This window comes from Elaeis guineensis, chromosome 16, assembly GCF_000442705.2.
Source record: "Elaeis guineensis isolate ETL-2024a chromosome 16, EG11, whole genome shotgun sequence".
Taxonomy (NCBI): Eukaryota; Viridiplantae; Streptophyta; class Magnoliopsida; order Arecales; family Arecaceae; genus Elaeis; species Elaeis guineensis.
In genome coordinates, this window is record NC_026008.2 from 37282398 (window position 1) to 37301391 (window position 18994).

Consider the following 18994-nt stretch of genomic DNA (forward strand, 5'->3'; position numbering starts at 1 on the left):
GGTGACACAGCTTTATCTCATTGTCCTGTAAAGTCCCAGGCTACGTTATCATTCCTATTCCAATAGGTAACTGGAAAAGAGTGCGGAAGAAGTGAGAGGCCAAGGCCGAATCTTGCCAAACCTTTACATAGTAATCATAATCATGATAAAAATCAAGCTCCTTGAGCAGTAGTTGCAGGTCCCCTGGATCCAATTATTACTTGTTCCCAAAAAACTGAATGCAGCTATCCTTCAAATTTCAAAAGAGAGAGTACAGCAGAAACACACATTAGCAAGTATTTGTATGTTCAACATTAGGCTACTTACATCGCCTAATACTGCAGTTTAACCATACATATTCCAGGCAGTTCCATATAAATCATCAAAATGCACTGTTGTTATTTACATGTTTTTTTGTCTTCAGAAGCCCAAATCCTAGATGCGAAGACTTCTGTTCTGGGTCTAAAAACATCATCTTTCAGTACACGCTCCCATTCCAATGAGGGGCTCTCATATCCGCCAGCGAGAAACCACCTCCCCTGATTCTCTGTTATAGATGGCTGAATCACCTTCCCACCCAAAGATCTCGAACAGAACTCTCTGGCTGCTGCATTTCCATAAATAGTTGAAGGCAGTCCAATATCTTCATTGCTGTTCGTATGAGGATGCTGTCTCTCAACAACTGAACCTGAATTTCTAGGTCCATCATTCAGATATGAAGGTAGGCTACTCTCTGTGAAAGTCAAATCAGCAAGCTTTGTTGATGGTTGCTTCAGCCCAGAATTATTTTCATTGTCAGAACAAGGACTAGGTGCTGTCTCTTTAGTTCCTGAGCAAACTCCAAAATCCAACGAGTCAAAAATCTTTGGCTGTTCATTAATGCTCCTAGAATTCCATACATCAGCCTGCTGCTTCAGAGCTCTTTTTTGATCCATTACAAATGCTTCAAGATCCTCTGACTTGCCCTCATTTGATGAAAACAAAGAAAGTGCCTTGTGAGGTTTTTCGAAGCTATTCTTACCTGCATTTGCCAAGATGGGAGAAGAAACACCAAACAAGTTCTCCTTGGCCTTCAGTGGCGTGTCATGTCCATTAACATCATGCACCACGCTTGGGCTTGGTAATGTGGTCACTCGGGGGAGCTTACCTGAAATTATATTGAATCATTAGAATTTGCTGCAAAGTGATGAAGCTCTTTACAAGGACGAAAAAGGTGAACGAGAAGTCCAGTCAGCACCAAAAGCATCACCTTTTGTCTGGTTCTTATGGTTGTCGGCCTCAATCTTCATGCGAGCAAGCTGAAGTTCATATTTCAGTCTACACAGTGCAACTTCTGCCTCAATCCACAGATTCTTATATAACAGCGTCTGTGGGTTGTCATCCCCATCAGAGAAAGTTTTTTCGAGAACATTCGCTAGGTCCTGTAGATGGATAAAAGGTGCAAGCATAACAACATGGACAGAAAAATGTTTCTTAACAACTTCTATCTCAGGGCTGTAAGTTATACCTGCATCATCCCATTAACTTTCCCCGAATTAATGTCACCACCTTTGGAAACTAAATGCACAAACTCACTGCTCTCCATGTTACAACCAACCCATTGCATGTTAAACTTCACGTCGTTGTTCATGTTGCTCTGGCATGCAACATCAGCCTCTAGACCTGTATTCTGAGAACAAGCAGCCTCTAGCCTGGAAACATGAGAACTGCCCTCAACAGAACCCTACAGAAAACCTTCTTTCATTAAATATGGTAAAGTTCGATGCAACAGATGGTGATACAGACAAAATCCATAGAGATGAGTGTCAACAAGGATGTTAATCTAAAGCATAGATCCATGCTACACATGCAGATGATGCTACCAAATAAAAACATTGAGCATAAGAGAATACCGTACCGTAAGTTGTCACAACATGCTATCGTTGATTCCCTTCTTAGTAACAGTTGACGGGAGAAGAAATAAGAACACATGATATCCTTCAACAGAGAATCAATAATAAAGAAATCTAGACATAATGTTTCATTTCCAACATTATGGTTTGACCTGTCTTGCAAGATATGACTGTGATTGCTCTATCCACCACCTTAAGACAGCAGGTCTTAGCACACCATCCATTATCATGCCATGGCAAGACCATCATCCTATAATTCTACCAGTCCTAGTAATAACCACCTTAAATCATGATATCTACAGAACATTCAAGTTTCTCATCAATGACCAAAAACCACCATAAGAAGTGTGGCTTCCCTGCTGTCATCATAATCACACCTTTTCCCACTCCATAATCACAGTGGACATTCTTCAGGGTGCCACCCCATGACCATCCTGCCCCTAAAACCACAGTTGCCACTCCATATCTCTAGCAGGACACTGATGCTATGGCGATGGTAGCAGAGCAGAAAACTATGACGAAGGTGTTAATGCAAAAGTCTTTAAAGGGGTGTAGGGGCTAAATTCTTTAAACATTAGGATGGGTTATTCCTTGTAATTAAATACCAGGACATTTAATTCATTTAAGAAAGATATAACACACCCTGCATTAGAAATATAATATGAAGTATAAATTCTTGTATCAAGGATGGATCAAAATGCAAGCATTATATATGACAAAAAAAAAAAAAAAACTTCGCGTTATACAAATTGTACGTAAATAAAAAGCAAAAATACTACTGATTACATGTAATAAGCCTCCAAAATATTTATGAACTTACAGAATGCAAGGCAAACAAAAAGAAAAATTCATTCAGACAACCCAATTCCGCATGGTCATATTGATGACATCTACATTAGGAAGTAAGATTCCCTATAGATAATTGTGAGTGAATACAGAACTGGGAGCTAACTATTCTTCCTTCTATATTTCAACACTCAATCTGAATAAACTAATAAAATGCATGATTGCATGTAGCTATGTATCCCTTGCCCCCCTTCACCAAACCAACAAAAAAGAATAAAAATAAAAATAAAAAAATAAAATCAGCATGGGGACAAAATAGTTGTTACTCAGATAATAAATAAAAAGAGCAGCAAAAAGATTCAGAATTGCATCACTAGAATGATTAGTTCAAGCATGGAATTTGGAAGAAACAACAATTCTAATATTTCGTAGATTGGTCACATATAACTTGCAAGCACAATTTTTGATGCTTTTCTCAGACTTGAGTGCCTATCTACGAAGAGATGAATATATGCAATTGAATCTTTATATCTAAATATCCGACAACTAACACTGATAACACAGAGCTGGTTAAAGCTGGAGAGTGATTCAATTGTATATTCAGCTATTCTGTAAACTATACACGGGTAAATCAACTATATATTGTATTACAGTTGACTTGCAGAACGTAATTCTATCATAGTTGGATTAAAATAAGAGAATCTCAAGCTAAAGATGGGATAGTCAAAATCACATACCTCTTCATTCCTCAGCAAAAATGCTACAAGATTTTGAATTACTAGCCAGATGAGCCTACAGTCATCTTCTTCCAATTTATTGTCATCACTCCATTCAGTAGACAAGAGAAGTTTTGAGGAAGAATGCATTGCCCTAATAAGCGGCTGTATGGTTTTCGGTTTCAATGAAGATGAACCTGCAAGAAACAATGAGCCAAGTCATTCAACTATGGCACCCGCAAAACTAAACTCCTGATAAAAGAGGGGAAAAAGGTATCCGAGTATGTAGATTAGAATCAACCAAACATTTAAATTGAAGAATCAAGACCTTTCTCAGGATTAATATTTCCATCAGCTGATGTGAACTGGTCAACAGCAGTACTTTCTTTTTGATTGCACTGTGTTGCATTATCATCTTTGGCTTCAGAATCAATATTCTGGTCTTTCCTAACTTCATTTTCCTTTTCTCTAAGGTTATCTGCACATTGAATTTCCTTTCTATTGGCATCCTTTTCGCAATCTAACCCTGTCTTGTAGTCATTTTCAGATTTCTGCTGCTTGTTTAAAGAAATAACTGAAGAAGATCCCTCTATCTCAGCTACAGGAGACTTTTTTCTGTTCTCACCACAAATCAAATTTTCGACATGTTCAGCAGGAGTTCCTGAATATGCAACACTGTCAGGAAGAGGCTTTTGTCCTTTATCTGAACAACTGTTATCTTCTGACTCTTTGCTTACAGGCTGAAGACATACTGTCTCACCAACTTTAACTGGTGACCGTCGAGAAGCTGGAGTTCCTTTCCAACATGGTGAATCCACAGCAAGGTTGACCTCGTCAAATGTTTGTGAAGAACTTTGCATGGAATCTTCGAATTGTGCAGAATGACATGCAGAGTTAGAAGCATCAGAAATTTTCAAATGTTTGATTTTCAACCCAGAATCTCCCTCCATAGGGAAACCCATGCATTTTTCAGTAAATGAATTGTTGCTAGAAGGCAACTTTTTTTCATAGCTCACAGTTGCAATGATACTATTATCCACACAGTAATTTGCTCTGCTCTTCTCATCCTGACCCTCTTTACCCTGTATAAATTGATTGATGCTAGGCTCCTTTTGGTTGGATGCTACATTGCCCATGTCAATCATCTTATATGGAACAGCATGATGAACCGTTGAACATCTATTTTTTGATGTACTATAATCCATGGTCGAACTAATTACGGCTGATGGTGTATATACTTGGCCTGAGGTAGAACATGCTGTAGCTTGATTATAAGCTGTGGGATTAGTTGAATATGAATCATGTTGTGCCATATACCTATCATAAGAAGAATTTGAAATAAAGGAATCGCATGGCTCCATCACACAAGCTGAGCCTGGTATCTGAGAATAAGATGTTCCTTCAAGTAATGCACTTGGAGGAAAAACTGATGCCCCAGAAAAGCTATAAGGGTATGTTGTCCCTTCACCATAAATTGTTGAGTGTTTCTCAAGAAGCCATTCAGAACTTTCTGATCCAAAGCATGCTTTTTTTGCTGCAGATTTAAAATATTTTCCATGCCAAATGCCATAAGAATCATCTTCATGTGTACTAAGGCCTCCAGCTTCAACTCCTTCAAGTTGACAGAAACACAAGAAGATCATGATGTATTAGTTTATTTATGAATGTTCCCTTTTTCTAAGAATCTAAATAAAATGAAGCACATTTTACCACATGGCTAAATAAAAATATATAAGGTAACTTTTACAAGCTACTAAAACAGCATTAAACAATGTCCATACAAAGTATAGTCAGAATATTATTTTCTAGGTCATAAACTATAGCATGTTAAGCCAACTGAAGAGAGACAAGCTTTATTAATTCCAAGATGCATTTTACTGAATTTACAAGTAGCGAGGGGAAACAAGGTCAAAAAGACAGAATTGACCTGTTCACTGTGACTTATGCAGACCTAAATCGAGAGAAAATGTAAGATATCTCATACTTGGACAATGTTGGACCACATTCTTTGGTTAGGCATGAGGGCTTCCTTCATATACAAGTTTTAAGCATGAAAGATTCATGTTCTGAACCAGATTCTAGGTCTAAACTAGAAATTTTAGGACAAGTTATACCCACAAACAAATAATAATTAGTATTTTCACTCCAAGACTTCTTGCAATTCTGAAACCCTGTATATCTGACGATACACAAGTTGCAGGTTGAATATCATACTTTTAAGGATATCCTACAAGGAAACATTAAGTATCACGAACCATAAGGCTTCTCTAAGATTGGATATAGATACAAAACCCAATCGGCCAATCCCTTCTCAGCTAACTAAGAGAAAATATAACTTTATTTTGATGTTTATTATATTTTTGGATATATTTTTAAATGAAATTTTAATGTCCTAAGATTTCTTCTTTTTTTTTTTCTGTCAAAGTTAGGAGTCCTATGTCATCCCTACACAGGAAATCTAATATTGTATATTTTTCAAGTCTTAGGTTGATTAGAAGTCCTTTTGAGTCAAATTGTTTTGAGGAATTCCCATTGTCGCGATAGGTAAGCTGCACTCTAGCTCAAATCCAAGCAAAATCTGTGCAGTGTTATTACATAAAGCCGCTAACCATAAATATCTGATCTAAGATCCTTTAGAAAGCCTTTAGTTTCTTTCTCCATTGCTTCTAAACCAATAGCCCTTACCCCAGAACTATCTAACCCTAATCCTAGAAACCCTAGGACATCACTGTGACCCCTTATCTCTGTTCAAAACTCAGACTCATGATGGTTCTGTTCTGGATAGCAAGCAAAGAATTCTTATAGGCCCTATAGATTCCCCATGTTCCTGGCCAACCAGCAGTAATTTAGAAACCTTTATTCCAAGGATTGCCGTACCGGATTGAACTGCCCGGTACGGGGTGTGCCGAACCGTCCCGGCGGAGAACCGCGACGGTTCCGGTATGCAAAACGGCATATGCCGGTGCCGGAGAAGAAAAAGAGAAAAAAAGAGAGAAATAGAGAGAGAGAGAGAGGGAAGGAGGAAGAAAAAGAGGGAGGGGAATCCGCCGGAGGGCAGCCGTGGCCGTCGGACGGCGGAAAGGGCTCCCGCGGCTCTGCGCGGGGAACAGGGGCGATCCGCCCCTGTTTCTCGGGGCTTTTTTTTAAAAAAACCTTTTCAAAGTGAAGTCGGCATGGGTTTTTCCGGCTTCACTCAAGTGAAACCGGCAAGGATTTTGCCGACTTTACTTTGAAAAGACTTTTTTAAAAAAAAGTCCCGAGAAACAGGGGCAGATTGCCCCTGTTCCCCGTGCGGAGCCGCAGGAGCCCTTTTCGCCGCCCGACGGTCACGGCTGCCCTCCAACGGATTCTCCTCCCTCTTTTTCTTCCTCCCTCCCTCTCTCTCTCTATTTCTCTCTCTCTCTCTTTTTCTTCCCCGGTTCATCCATGTTTTTCTTCGTCGGTTCGCCTCGGTTCGGAACGGAACAGAGGCGTGCCGTACCGTACCGTCGGTCGGCCGATCCGGCCACCGGTACCGGTTCCGCCAACCTTGCTTTATTCCTTAGGACCTCTTATCATCTTGGTATTCAAGTCAATGTCATATTCCAAACCTCTCATTTCTTCTTTACCACCAAATCTAATTCCCAGCTGGACAGCTTCACCTAAGACTAGAAGGGAAGCAAGCATTTCATAGAACAAGCAAATCAAAAAGTGACACCTATAAAATCGACCATGGAAAACCCAAAAACAAGATTGAACACAGCTGCAGATGTTGTCTTAGGAAAAAAACAAGAAGATCCAGCACGCAAACCTAGAAGAACAACTAACTAACCACCACATCAGGAGCTCATAATCAAAGTTTTACCAAATGAAGCACCTATAAACAGGGATCCATAATACAAAATTGCATGATTAAAGATCTTTCAACTGATAACCCTACACTCAAGGGTCCATCCGGCATTATTCATTATTTCATGGTAGAAACTACATGAAAGATTCTTAAATGCACATTACAAGATCACAACATTGCTTTGAAATCAGATCAAGCATATGATTTAAGATCAGTTTGATCTTGATTTGAAGCCCATGATCAGCTTCATCTAACAATCAATTAGCTGCTTGTCATGGCAGAACAAGTTGCAGTATATCAACTACTTGACTGCTCAGTCACAAGCTATACATTGATCTACATCTACAAATCTTGAAAATCCAACAAAATGGCACAAGCATAGAAGTCATCAAGAAGATCTCAAGGATGTCATCTCTAAAGCAGGAGCAAATGATGGCGAGAAAAGGAGGTTAGTCAGATCCTCTCCAAAGAAAAAATTGTACTGGAAAGACCAATACACCCTCAGACTCCAGCCACGTGGTAAGTTTTGTGATCAAATAACCCATCCAACTTAACAGGCATCCCATAAGCTAACAGAGTAAGCATCATTCCACCATTTCCCTTATAACAACATTGGTCCCCTTCCTCTCTTCCATTTCTTAAACCTGGGAGCAAAATACAAAAGAGAGAAAAAAAAAAGAGAATCTTCCTCACTGCCATCACCACCACTAGCATCTCCTCGAGCCTCCAACTTTGCTCCCCCCACCTCAAATGCATCAACTCCACTACCGTTCCAGCACCACTGCATCCACACCATGCAAATGTGAGGATGTTGGGCTTGGGAATGCATGGATCTCAAGATAGACATCCAAAATGCAAGGGTGGGAGCACATGGCCTAAGGCCTTGATGGAATAGGCAAAGCCAAAGGAGGTGCAACGGGAGGGAAACATGACATTGGACGATGAGTTTACTGCCCATTTCCCTTTCACCATGCCACCTCAATCACCCACATGAGCTATACTAATAGATCAACTCCAATTCATCACCACCACCATTACCATTCACAAAAGTGCCATTGTTTCCTTCACCCGTTCCTTCCTACCGTTTTGGAGAGAGATCCACCACTGGCTCATCCCCTTCCTTCCCCCAATCTGCCAATACCCAAGAAAAGTTCCCGATGGCCACGAAGCCATCAAGCATGTCTCCACTAGATCATTTACTTTGACCTCATATAAACAGCTCCTGCTGCAGAAAGCACCATTGGAAACAAGTTGCCCTAGTTGTAGTTTCTTTTTAATTCGATTATTGAGGACCATGTAAGGAACAAAGGTAATGACCAAGGAAAATCAGAAAAATGATAAGTGCAAAGAAAGGAAGAAAAAAGCCCCCAACCAAAAGACCTAGACTATAGGAATATTTAGATAACCAAAATAAAAATTTAATAGTTTATAAATGGCTTCAATAACCTCTTCATGACCCACAAAGTCACACCTCCCAAAGCATTGTTTTATGGTGTCAAATCATTTTGTGTTCCGTGTCAATTCAAAGGTATTTCTAAGACATGAACCACTTTTGAAAACTCTTAAGTCTGGTAAACTAAAACTATTATAACAACATTACAAGTATAAGTGACCTCTAAATGCCTTAAGAGGGTTTTCTAGACCCTACTTCAGCTTTGTTAGGTTCTAAACATGAGGTTAGGTTCATGAGAATCATATGTCAAAAAGTAATTTCAGTATGAGTAATTAATCCCTTTCTAACAAATTTAAAGAAACTTTAGTAATCAACTTTCAACCTTTTGCTATTATATTGTTGAATAAAATATTTGACAATTTATATTTTTCACTACTTGTCCTATGGGATTTCTTGAATACGACTTATAAATCATTATGCAAAAATTTAGGTTCTAAAAAATTTTATATAACCCAAAAACCAATCTTAATTAACCATATCTTGGTTTGCTTGACTCCTACATTTAATGGTGTGTTTTCAGTTCCAATAATTGAGAACCAATTGGGACTGATTCAGTTCCAAATTAACCCATAACTCAAACTAATCTAAACCACGTACACCCCAAATGTCAAATGATACAAAGACTGACCAGATGATGACCAAATTTAATGGACCATAAGCATGAAAGGCTGGGGCATAATTGATAGACATAGGCAACAAAGTCGAAAGAGTCAAACAAACCTAATGTAGGAATAGACATGACAGAAGAACACATAATACAGGTACTCGTATCGATTTCACATACAGCTACTTGTATCAGTTTTTTGCCAAAATGGTATTGTACCGGGCACCAACACATGATCCAGGGCTGAATCTTGTATTAACATACTGTATACCAGTGCCAGAGACCTGCCAAAATGGTATGGTACCTTCCATATCATCCCATTCTGGTAGTCTTTAGAACCTTGTTTGCTATACAAATTTGAAGTTCAGATTACAAGAAAGGCCATAACCCACTATGCCACACTGTTTGCTTCAATCTGAAATATTGGCCCTACATGGCTATGTAGAAACTATAAGCTAATTTCAAGCAATATTCATAATTCACAGAACTAGCAATAGTCATAAAAGGACTAAGCTTCCAGAATTAGTCAAATGTTCTACCTAGGCATCAAATTCACTCTGTGATTTTGTACCGCATATCCACAATAATTTTTTTATGCTTAAATCTAGTCATCAATAAACATTTATAGTGCACCACAGTATATCAGTATCACACCCCTAACTTTCTAAGAAATACCAACCTTAATTCAATTATACAAATGTATATCTACTATTCATAGTTTTGTTAAAAACAACCACCACATAAGCAAATTTTTATGACTAAATAATATTCAGTAATACTATCTAACAAGGAAAATTGATGAAACAATAGGATGCCCGAGAATAAAGTCATTGAATTTAAAGTAATAGATGTACAATTCTTTAGAAATAAAAAATTGGGTATCAGTTGTACTTTGAAAATTTTCAGGCAAACAGCTTCAGAATCCAAGGGCATGTGGTGTACATTATGAAAAATCTTGGTGGTATATGCCTAGGCCTGAATAGTGGCCTTTTGCAACCTCTCGTCCTTGAACCATGCTTCTTACATTAATTTGCATGACTTACTTCACCACTATAGATATTGAGTAATGCGGAATAGCATAAACAAATAGTAGTCACTTTCTTTTGTACCTTCTTATATGAATTCATGTTCATAGGAAATAACTATAGTTTTATGCTGGCCATTAACCCTCCTCCTTTATTCAGGCTTAGATCCAGCCATATACAAAACATAGGCGGAGCTTGTAATATAGTAGAATGGAGAAAAAGGATTCACGTAGTGATCCCAACTAGTTTGGGATTAAGGCTTAACTAAGTTGAGTTGAGTTTCTTTGTATCTTCTTCTTATCAAATGCAAGTTAATTTTCTCCTTATCTCTCTTTTTTTGATGTAGTAAGAAAAAGGGAACCCTTATTTTTCTAATGTCTTACATATTTCCACAAATTATAGTAGAATTGAGCATACAAGCGTAACAAGCCACATTATGATGTTTAGAAGAGGGTTATGGAAACTTTAGAGCCAATAGCAAGAAAGATAGGGTGAAATTATGCACTATTAAACGTCTCAAGCACAAACTGTTTTCATTTTCTTTTTCCATTTGAAATTTTCCTTCACCTCTCCCATGCCTAAATTGCTCCATTGTAAGAAAAATGAGTTCATGGAAATATCAAATTGTCTTACTTTAGTCATTACGAAGATCAAAATCCCAATTCCATTCATTGGCTGTGGAAAATAATTGAAGGGTAAAACATTCAAATCCAACAAAAGTACATATGACATAAGGAATATAACTAAGATGAACCTCTCTTTGTAAGGTGAATGGCTCCGACTCCATGATACCGAAAAGATTAAGTCTCAAAGAATCAGCAATTTGTGTGTAATGGTAATTACAGCCAATAAGTGGGAAGACATTGCAAAAGTACAAAAAATAGACATGTTAAGCTTTTAGACAACCATAATCTTCCATAAGCACAATTACTAGGAAGAAATTCACGAAAAAGTTATTAAATATGTACATGGGTTACTCTCAAGTTCAGTGTTACCCAGTTCTAGAGATCACCATCATAAGCAACATGCCTCTCATGATTCTCTCTGACTCAAATACAGATTTCTAGAGAAACGGAAGTATTTGTAATGCTTCTATCTCTACAGAAACAATTCAATAAGTGATCAGCAGCAATGGGTAAAGGACCCAAGATGCAAACTCAAAACACGGAGCCATTTCATATAGGTCAGATGCTTAATCATAATCTCATAAAAGAACTTTTCTCCCAATTATTAAATATCACCAAAATATTATTTCAACATACAGAAGAGGGACAGAGTGAAACAATGTAGTACCCTATCATCATCTATTCTCAGCAAGTTTCTTGATAAGATGCATTTTCGTCCCATAAGAACGACTTGGCATCAATAGAACATAGATATTGCAAAGAAAAAAGAACATAAAAAGAGAAAAAAAAAATGAAGTTGCATCACACAAAATCTGTTGGCACTTCCATCTCTTCTTTCTTTCCTTCTTGACATTGGCATCTATCTTGTTTCAACCTAATATAAAAATGGCAACTTTAAGAAATTCCATTAGAGAACATATTTATAACAGACATCTAAACAATCCACCAATCATATCAGTCAAGCAGTAATCAAGTTATCATGCAATCCTTAAACTCAAGAAGCTACCAGAACTCCTTAATCATTAAAGTTCAATTATTTGTCACGAGTTTTAAAGAAACAAACATCATCCGAGCCAGAAGAAGAACAAGCACAAAGAAGAGATACCTTCCTGAAGAGATGGGACCCTGTAGCTCGAGGAAGGATCCATCCACGAAGAACTCCCATCAGGAACCGTCCCCCGCCCGACCGCCCCGCCATCGAACGGCCCATTCCACGGGCGCCCCCCAACCCCGGCATAACCCTCATACTCCAGCGGGGGTTCGAGGGGATCAAGGCCGGAAATCTGCAAGGTGGGACGGTATCGATCGTAACAGGGGTTCTTGATGACGCCGGTACTCAGAAAGGAGCGGTAGGAGCCGGCGGTGATGGAAGGCAGCCGGGAGGCGGAGGAGGCGGCGACGGCGGCGGGGGACCACTCGGGAGTATTGCTGGGAAACGCAAGAAAGGGCTGGGTACAGGAGGGTCGCTGGGCGGGCGGAGGTGGAGGTGGAGGCGGCGGGGAGAGGTTGGTCATGGAGGGGACGGTGAAAGGAGGGGCGAGCGGCGAGAGGGTGGAGGAAGACGTGGAGGCGGGAGCCGCCGCCGCCACCGCCGCCGCCGAATAAGTGGCCGCCGGCGGTGGGCCGTAGTTGCCGGAAGGCCCGCTGCTGACGCGGATCATCAGAGAGAGAGAGAGAGAGAGCGGAGGGGAAGGAGGAAAGAAGCCTCTTTTTAAATGGTGTGGTACAGATGATTTCGCTAAATGGAAGGCCTTTTGATTTCCACGGCCTTTTTGAATACCGATGGATTTTTCAAAATAAAATTAAAAAAAATTATACTAACAATCCCCCAATTTTAACTTAATTTTTCTTATATTTTTTATATTTTTAAAAATATCAAAACTAACCTATCTAATTATTAATATATTTTAATATAATCCAACCATCTATCTTTATTAATAAAATTTTTTAAAATAATAAAAATACCTATATCTTCATCTCCTCCCTGTCCTCCAATTGATCCCCTCCTCCTCCATCACCAGTATGCTTCTTTCTCCCTCCTTCTCTCGTTTCTCTTCCTCCCTTTCTCACCCATTTCCTCTCCTCTTCTTTTTCTTTTTTCTCCCTTCTCTTTTCTCGTCCTCCTCTTTCTCCACCCATTTCTCCAACTCCTCTTCCTCCCTATCCACTTCTCCGCCTTATTCTCCTCCTTCAAACAATTTATAAACCATCCCTCTTCAGAGCGGCCTCCACCTCCGTTCTTTCTTATCTTTTCCATCTTCTTTCTCCTCCTTATCCTCATTCTCCACCCTATTCCTTGCCGGCAGCCCCTCTACCCTCCTTTCCTTCCTCCTCATTCTCTTTCTCCTCTAAACCAATTCATGAGCTCTATCTCTTTAGATGGCCCCCTCTACATCTGCTCTATCTCATCGGCAAAAAATTCTTTCTCCTCCCCTTCTTCCTCACTCATTTCTCCTCTTTCATGATGGCTCCCCTCATCTCCTTCCCTTTTTTCTCATCCATTTTGCCTCATCATCCTTCTTTTTATTTAAATCGCCCATAAGCCATCCCTCTTTGCGGTGGCCCCTTCCACCTCTACCCTTTTCTGTCGGTAATCTATTCTTTCTTTTCTTCTCCCCCCCCCCTTCTTATTCTTGTCCTCCTTCTCCTCCTCTAACCCATTTCATACTAGCGACCCTTCTTCCCTCCGTCTCTTCTTTCTCATCTACTTTTCGTTCTCATCTTCTTCCTCCTCCAAGTCCATCCATAAATATGGGCCATTTTCTTTTATTGAGAGAGAAATTTAATATCGTTTATTGGTAAAATAAATAATTGGATCATATCAAAATATATCGATAACTAGAATGATCAGTTTGATATTTTTTAAAATATAGATATATAAATAAAATTGAGTGAATATTTTTATAATTTTTTCATAAAATTATTACTACAAAATTATGGTCTAAGTTAAGAAAAATTATATATTTTAGAAATTAATAACTCCACATTGGTAGTTATACAATAGATATGATGATTTAATTAGTTTTTTTAAGGTATTTTTTTATTAACTCTTAGGAATTGAAGATTTTGCATATTTATTGTGTGGTTTGATCCAAGTGGGAGCATATTTTTGCTGTATATTTAAAAAAAAGTAGATAAATAGATTATGTTGTATTCTTGTGTGATTGTAATAGTAGAATAATAACTGATTGACCTAAACAAAAGAAAAAATTTTGTGATCGATTAGTATGAATTGGTTTCTTTATCGATATACTCAATTATAATTATAAATTTGATTGATATTGTTTACTTGCAAAGATAATGTTCTTTTATTAAATTCTTTCAAACAAGTTCTTCTATTAAACATATTCTCTGGGCATGATTATTTATCATGAACATATAGTGCATTTCATGCTTTAGAATTTTTATTAGATTCTTAGGTAATGATATTTGAAGTTTTCAATTACATAATTTTTTATTCAAATTAAAAATTTCTCATTTAATAATTTTAGATATATCATTAATTTTATAGCAACAAACATTTTGTGGAAACATCTTACTATCTTAAATATATACTGGCTGTACAATATGCTAAAATTGAGTTAAAATTGAACGGATGTTTCTATAATTTTTTTATAAAATTATTACAATAAAGTTATGTTCTAAGTTCAGAGAAATCATATATTTTAGAAATTAATAACTCCACGTTGGTGGTTATGCAATAGATATGATGATTTAATTAGCTTTTTTAAGTTATTTTTTGATTAATTCTTAGGAATTGAAGATTTTGTATAATTGTTGTGTGGTTTGATCCAAGTGGGAGTATGTTTTTGCTGTGTATCTAAAAAAGAGCAGATAAATGGATTATGATGTGTTGGAGTAAACCCACCGACCCTGACTTTGATCTTCGTGACTCCGACTCGGCAATAGCCGATCGATCGAACGTATCACTCTGACTGATCGACTCTGACCCTAATATAGCCGACTGATCGAACGCACAACTCAGACGGAGCATTGGCCGAATTAACGACTCCAACTCTTCATCAATTGATTGAACAAACATCACTGACTTATGGCCAGTGACTGATGATACAGCAGAATCATCAACTGACGGTCATGTCTACTACTGACATACAATCGGCTAATCTGCTCAATATGCCATAACCATCACGAACGGTTACCGACCGTAAATCACGGCATCATAATTGAAAAATTAATGACCCACTACATAATTATGGCCCGATGATTTAGCATCATAAAATATGGGACCATGTCCGACGGTTATAAGAACCTCGTCTATAAAAGAGGGTAAGAAAAACAGAGCTGGTAAGCCATGGAGGGTCAGAACTCTGCTATTTTGAATATTAACATCTACTGTTCACCAACTTTTCTCTCTAACTTAGGCATCGGAGGGTCTCCATCGGACACAAATCCAGTCAGTGCAAATATTGTCTTGCAGGTGTTCGTTTCCAGTGACGGAGAGTTGGCCACAACAAATTGGCGTGTCAGATAGGGGCGAGAGAAAATATTCACCATGACAAAAATCAGAGCCCAACATTCGACTGCAACCGGATCGACGAGACACTCTTTCCGTCAGAAAGAGGTTCCTCCCCCTCCTTCAGTAGCAAAGCCTAGTTTCTTACGTCATGTGATCACCACAGACGTCCAGATCGCTGCGCTCATACAGCAGATGGTTGTTCTTACGGAGACGGTCAAAAGCCTCCAGCAGCAGCAGACCCAACCACTACAGCCATCGATGGAGCAACCGATGATGCAGTCGGTGCCATCCAGGCACAGCCGTCGTCATCCATGGCGATCACAGTCTTCTTCACCAGAGCAGCCATCTCGGCTCTCTTATCGAGACGAGCAGCGACACTCACGGCACTCTCGATGCACCACCCACCATTCACGGCATCCCTCTCCTTCTCAGTTGGATCAAACAAGGAAAGAAAAGCGAACGCAAACATCGTCTGCTTCCCCCTCTAACTCATCGGAAGGTTCCACCTCCGGAGTTTTCCAATGGTGACTTGATGATTATGAACGTAAATTTCAAGAGATCAATCACCAACTTACTAGCTTCAAGTGAAAGGTCGGAAGTCCTCCGACAACTATGACTTCCACACCGCCCAGCTGCTTTCTCAACACATCTTAGACCAACCGATCCCATCTCGATTCAAGATGTCTTAGGTGGAGTCATACGACAGATCCACCGATCCGATCAACCACCTTGAGAGCTATAAGACTCTCATGACGATTCAGGGGGCCACCGATGCTCTCTTATGCATCGGCTTCTCGGCAACTCTTTGAAAAGTTGCTCGAGTCTGGTACTCTGGACTTCAGTCAGAAAGCACATATTCTTTCTGATAGCTAGAACATTCTTTCGTAGCTCACTTCAGCACCATTCGAAGACCGCCACATACTTCTGATAGTCTCTTCTCGATTAAGCAAGGAGAGACTGAAACACTTCGAGATTTTGTAGCTCATTTTAATGTGGCCACGCTTGAGGTCAAAGACCTCAATAAAAATATGGCTATCTCGGCCATGAAAAGAGATCTGAAGAGATCTCGATTCACATATTCTCTGAATAAAACTCTCCCTCGGACTTATGCTGAACTTTTGGAGCATGCATACAAATATATGTGCGTAGATGAAGGAGCTTCTGACCGACGCCAGATAGAAGGCAAAAGTCAGAAGAAGAAAAAATAAAAGAAGGAAGGAGCTCCGGTCGAATCAAGTCGGCCACCATCCAATAAGCGGGCTTCACCCCGATGACGGAGTCCAAGGTCGAGTTACGGCAGGTATGACTCCTATACTCCTCTTTTCGCTCATCGTGCGCAGATCCTTATAAAAATCAAAGGAGCGGAATATCTACGACACTCCTTATCGATGAAGGCATTGCCGAGGAACCACTATCAGAAGAAGTATTGTCGGTTCCATCGTGCTCATGGTCACGATATCGAACAATGTATTCAGCTCAGGGATGAGATAGAAGTCCTGATTCGATGAGGCTACCTCAAAAAATATTGGAGAGATCTACTGACTTAACCTCCTGCTGATCGACGACCTCAACTGCAAACTGAGGAAGCTGTCAATAATCAACCGACTGCAGGGGTAATCAACATAATATCCGGACGACTGGATAGGGGGGCAACTTCTAAAGATGAGTCGGTAAAGCGACGACGACTCGACAATATAATAACTTTCTCGAAAGAAGATGTTTGGAGAATTCAGACTCTCCATAATGATGCTGTTGTTGTTTCGACAACAATAGCAAACTATGATGTAAAAAGAATTCTTCTAGATAATGAAAACTCGATTGATGTTTTATTTTATTCGACTTTTTTTTGAATGCGACTGCTGAATGATCGACTTAGAAGAGTCTCAACACCATTGGTCGGCTTCACAGGAGATGCTGTCACAGTGGAAAGAGAAATCTCTCTCCCCTTAACCGCTGGAACCGAACCACAACAGAGCACTATTTTCATAACGTTCATGATAGTTCGAGTATCTTCGGCTTATAACGCCATACTCAGACGACCCGGACTTAATATCGTAAGAGCAGTGATTTCGACATACCATTTGTTAGTCCAATTTCCAACAAGATATGGAGTCAGAGAAATACGTAGAGATCAACAACTTGTCCGATGTTGCTTCCTTGTCTTTATCCAAAATAACAAACCTGAAGACTCTTTGTTTGTTGACAAATTGGATCAAAAAAAAAATCAAGAGATGGGTGAACCGACCGAACAACTAGTTTCTATCTCGTTAAAAGAAAAAGATCTTGAGAAAACGGTCTGAATTGGATCACAATTGCCCGATTCAGAGCGGCAACAACTAATAAAATTGCTTAGGATCAATATCGATATTTTTGCTTGGTTGGCTACCGACATGCCTAGGATTCTTTCAAAAATAATAACTCACCGACTTAACATCAATCCAAATGTTAAGCCAGTGAGACAGAAGAAACGGCATTTTGCTCCTGAAAGACAAAAGGTCATTGATGAAGAAGTCGACAAACTCCTTGCAGCGGGTTTCATCAGAGAAGCTACATATCCCGATTGGCTTGCCAATGTGGTAATGGTGAGAAAAGCTAATGAAAAGTGGAGGATCTGCATCGACTATACTGATCTGAATGTAGCTTGTCCGAAGGACAGCTTTTTATTGCCAAAGATTGACCAATTGGTCGATGCGACTTCCGGCTATCGATTTTTGAGTTTCATGGATGCCTTTGCCGGATATAACCAAATCTATATGGCACCAGAAGATGAGGAGCACACAGCTTTTGTGACCGACAAAGGCATATACTGCTACAAAGTAATGCCTTTCGGTCTGAAAAATATCGATGCTACCTATCAATGGCTTGTCAACAAGATCTTCAAGATGTAGATCGGGCGAAACATGAAAGTATATGTGGACGACATGCTAATGAAGAGTTTTCAAACTTCAGATCATGTTCGGGATTTGGAGGAAGCTTTCAGCACACTCCGGTGGCATCAGATGAAATTAAACCCGATCCAACGTGTATTTGGAGTAACCTTCGAAAAATTTCTCAAATTTTTTGTTTCACAATGAGAAATCGAGACTAATCCCAAAAAGATCAAAGCCATCATTGATATGAAGCACCCGAGTTCAAAAAAAGAGATATAGCAACTCAATGGAATGATTGCCGTGCTTAATCGATTTATTTCTAGGTCAGTTGAGAGATGCTTGCCATTCTTCAAAACTTTACGACAGACGAAGAATTTCTCATGGTCGGATGAATGCCGACAATTCTTTGAAGACTTTTAACAATATTTGGCTTCTCCACCTTTGCTCACAAAACCAAGGGTCGGAGAGATATTGTATCTCTACTTGATAACTTCAGCAGAAGCAGTTAGTTCGGTGCTCATCCAGGAGGATGAGAACCGAATTCATCGATCAATCTTGTATACCAGAAAAGTACTTCACAATGCCAAAGTTCGATACTCAAGGGCAGAGAAAATGATCTACGCCCTGATTATATCGGCACAATGACTTCGTCCGTACTTCCAGACCCATCCAATTGTAGTTTTGATAAATCAGCCGCTGAAGGCAATCTTACATCGACCTGACACGTCGGTCGGATG

The 18994-nt window shown here is 39.3% G+C and overlaps 1 protein-coding gene across 2 annotated transcripts; it reads right to left on the reverse strand.

Moving 5' to 3' along the window:
- Nucleotides 1-193: 193 nt before the first annotated feature.
- LOC105059549 (uncharacterized) lies at nt 194-13485 on the reverse strand. Of its 2 annotated transcripts, XM_073250003.1 has the most exons (7): nt 12016-13485; nt 3702-4985; nt 3395-3570; nt 1487-1702; nt 1229-1400; nt 1001-1126; nt 194-808 (listed from the first exon to the last, which is right to left on the reverse strand). In XM_073250003.1, the coding sequence occupies exons 1-7, from the start codon at nt 12569-12571 to the stop codon at nt 378-380; spliced, it is 2961 nt and encodes a 986-aa protein (XP_073106104.1). In that variant the 5' UTR covers nt 12572-13485; the 3' UTR covers nt 194-377. The 2 variants fall into 2 exon arrangements, with proteins under 2 accessions (XP_073106104.1, XP_010941179.1); XM_010942877.4 differs by having other exon boundaries at nt 194-1126; nt 12016-13481.
- Between the last annotated feature and the right edge of the window lie 5509 nt (nt 13486-18994).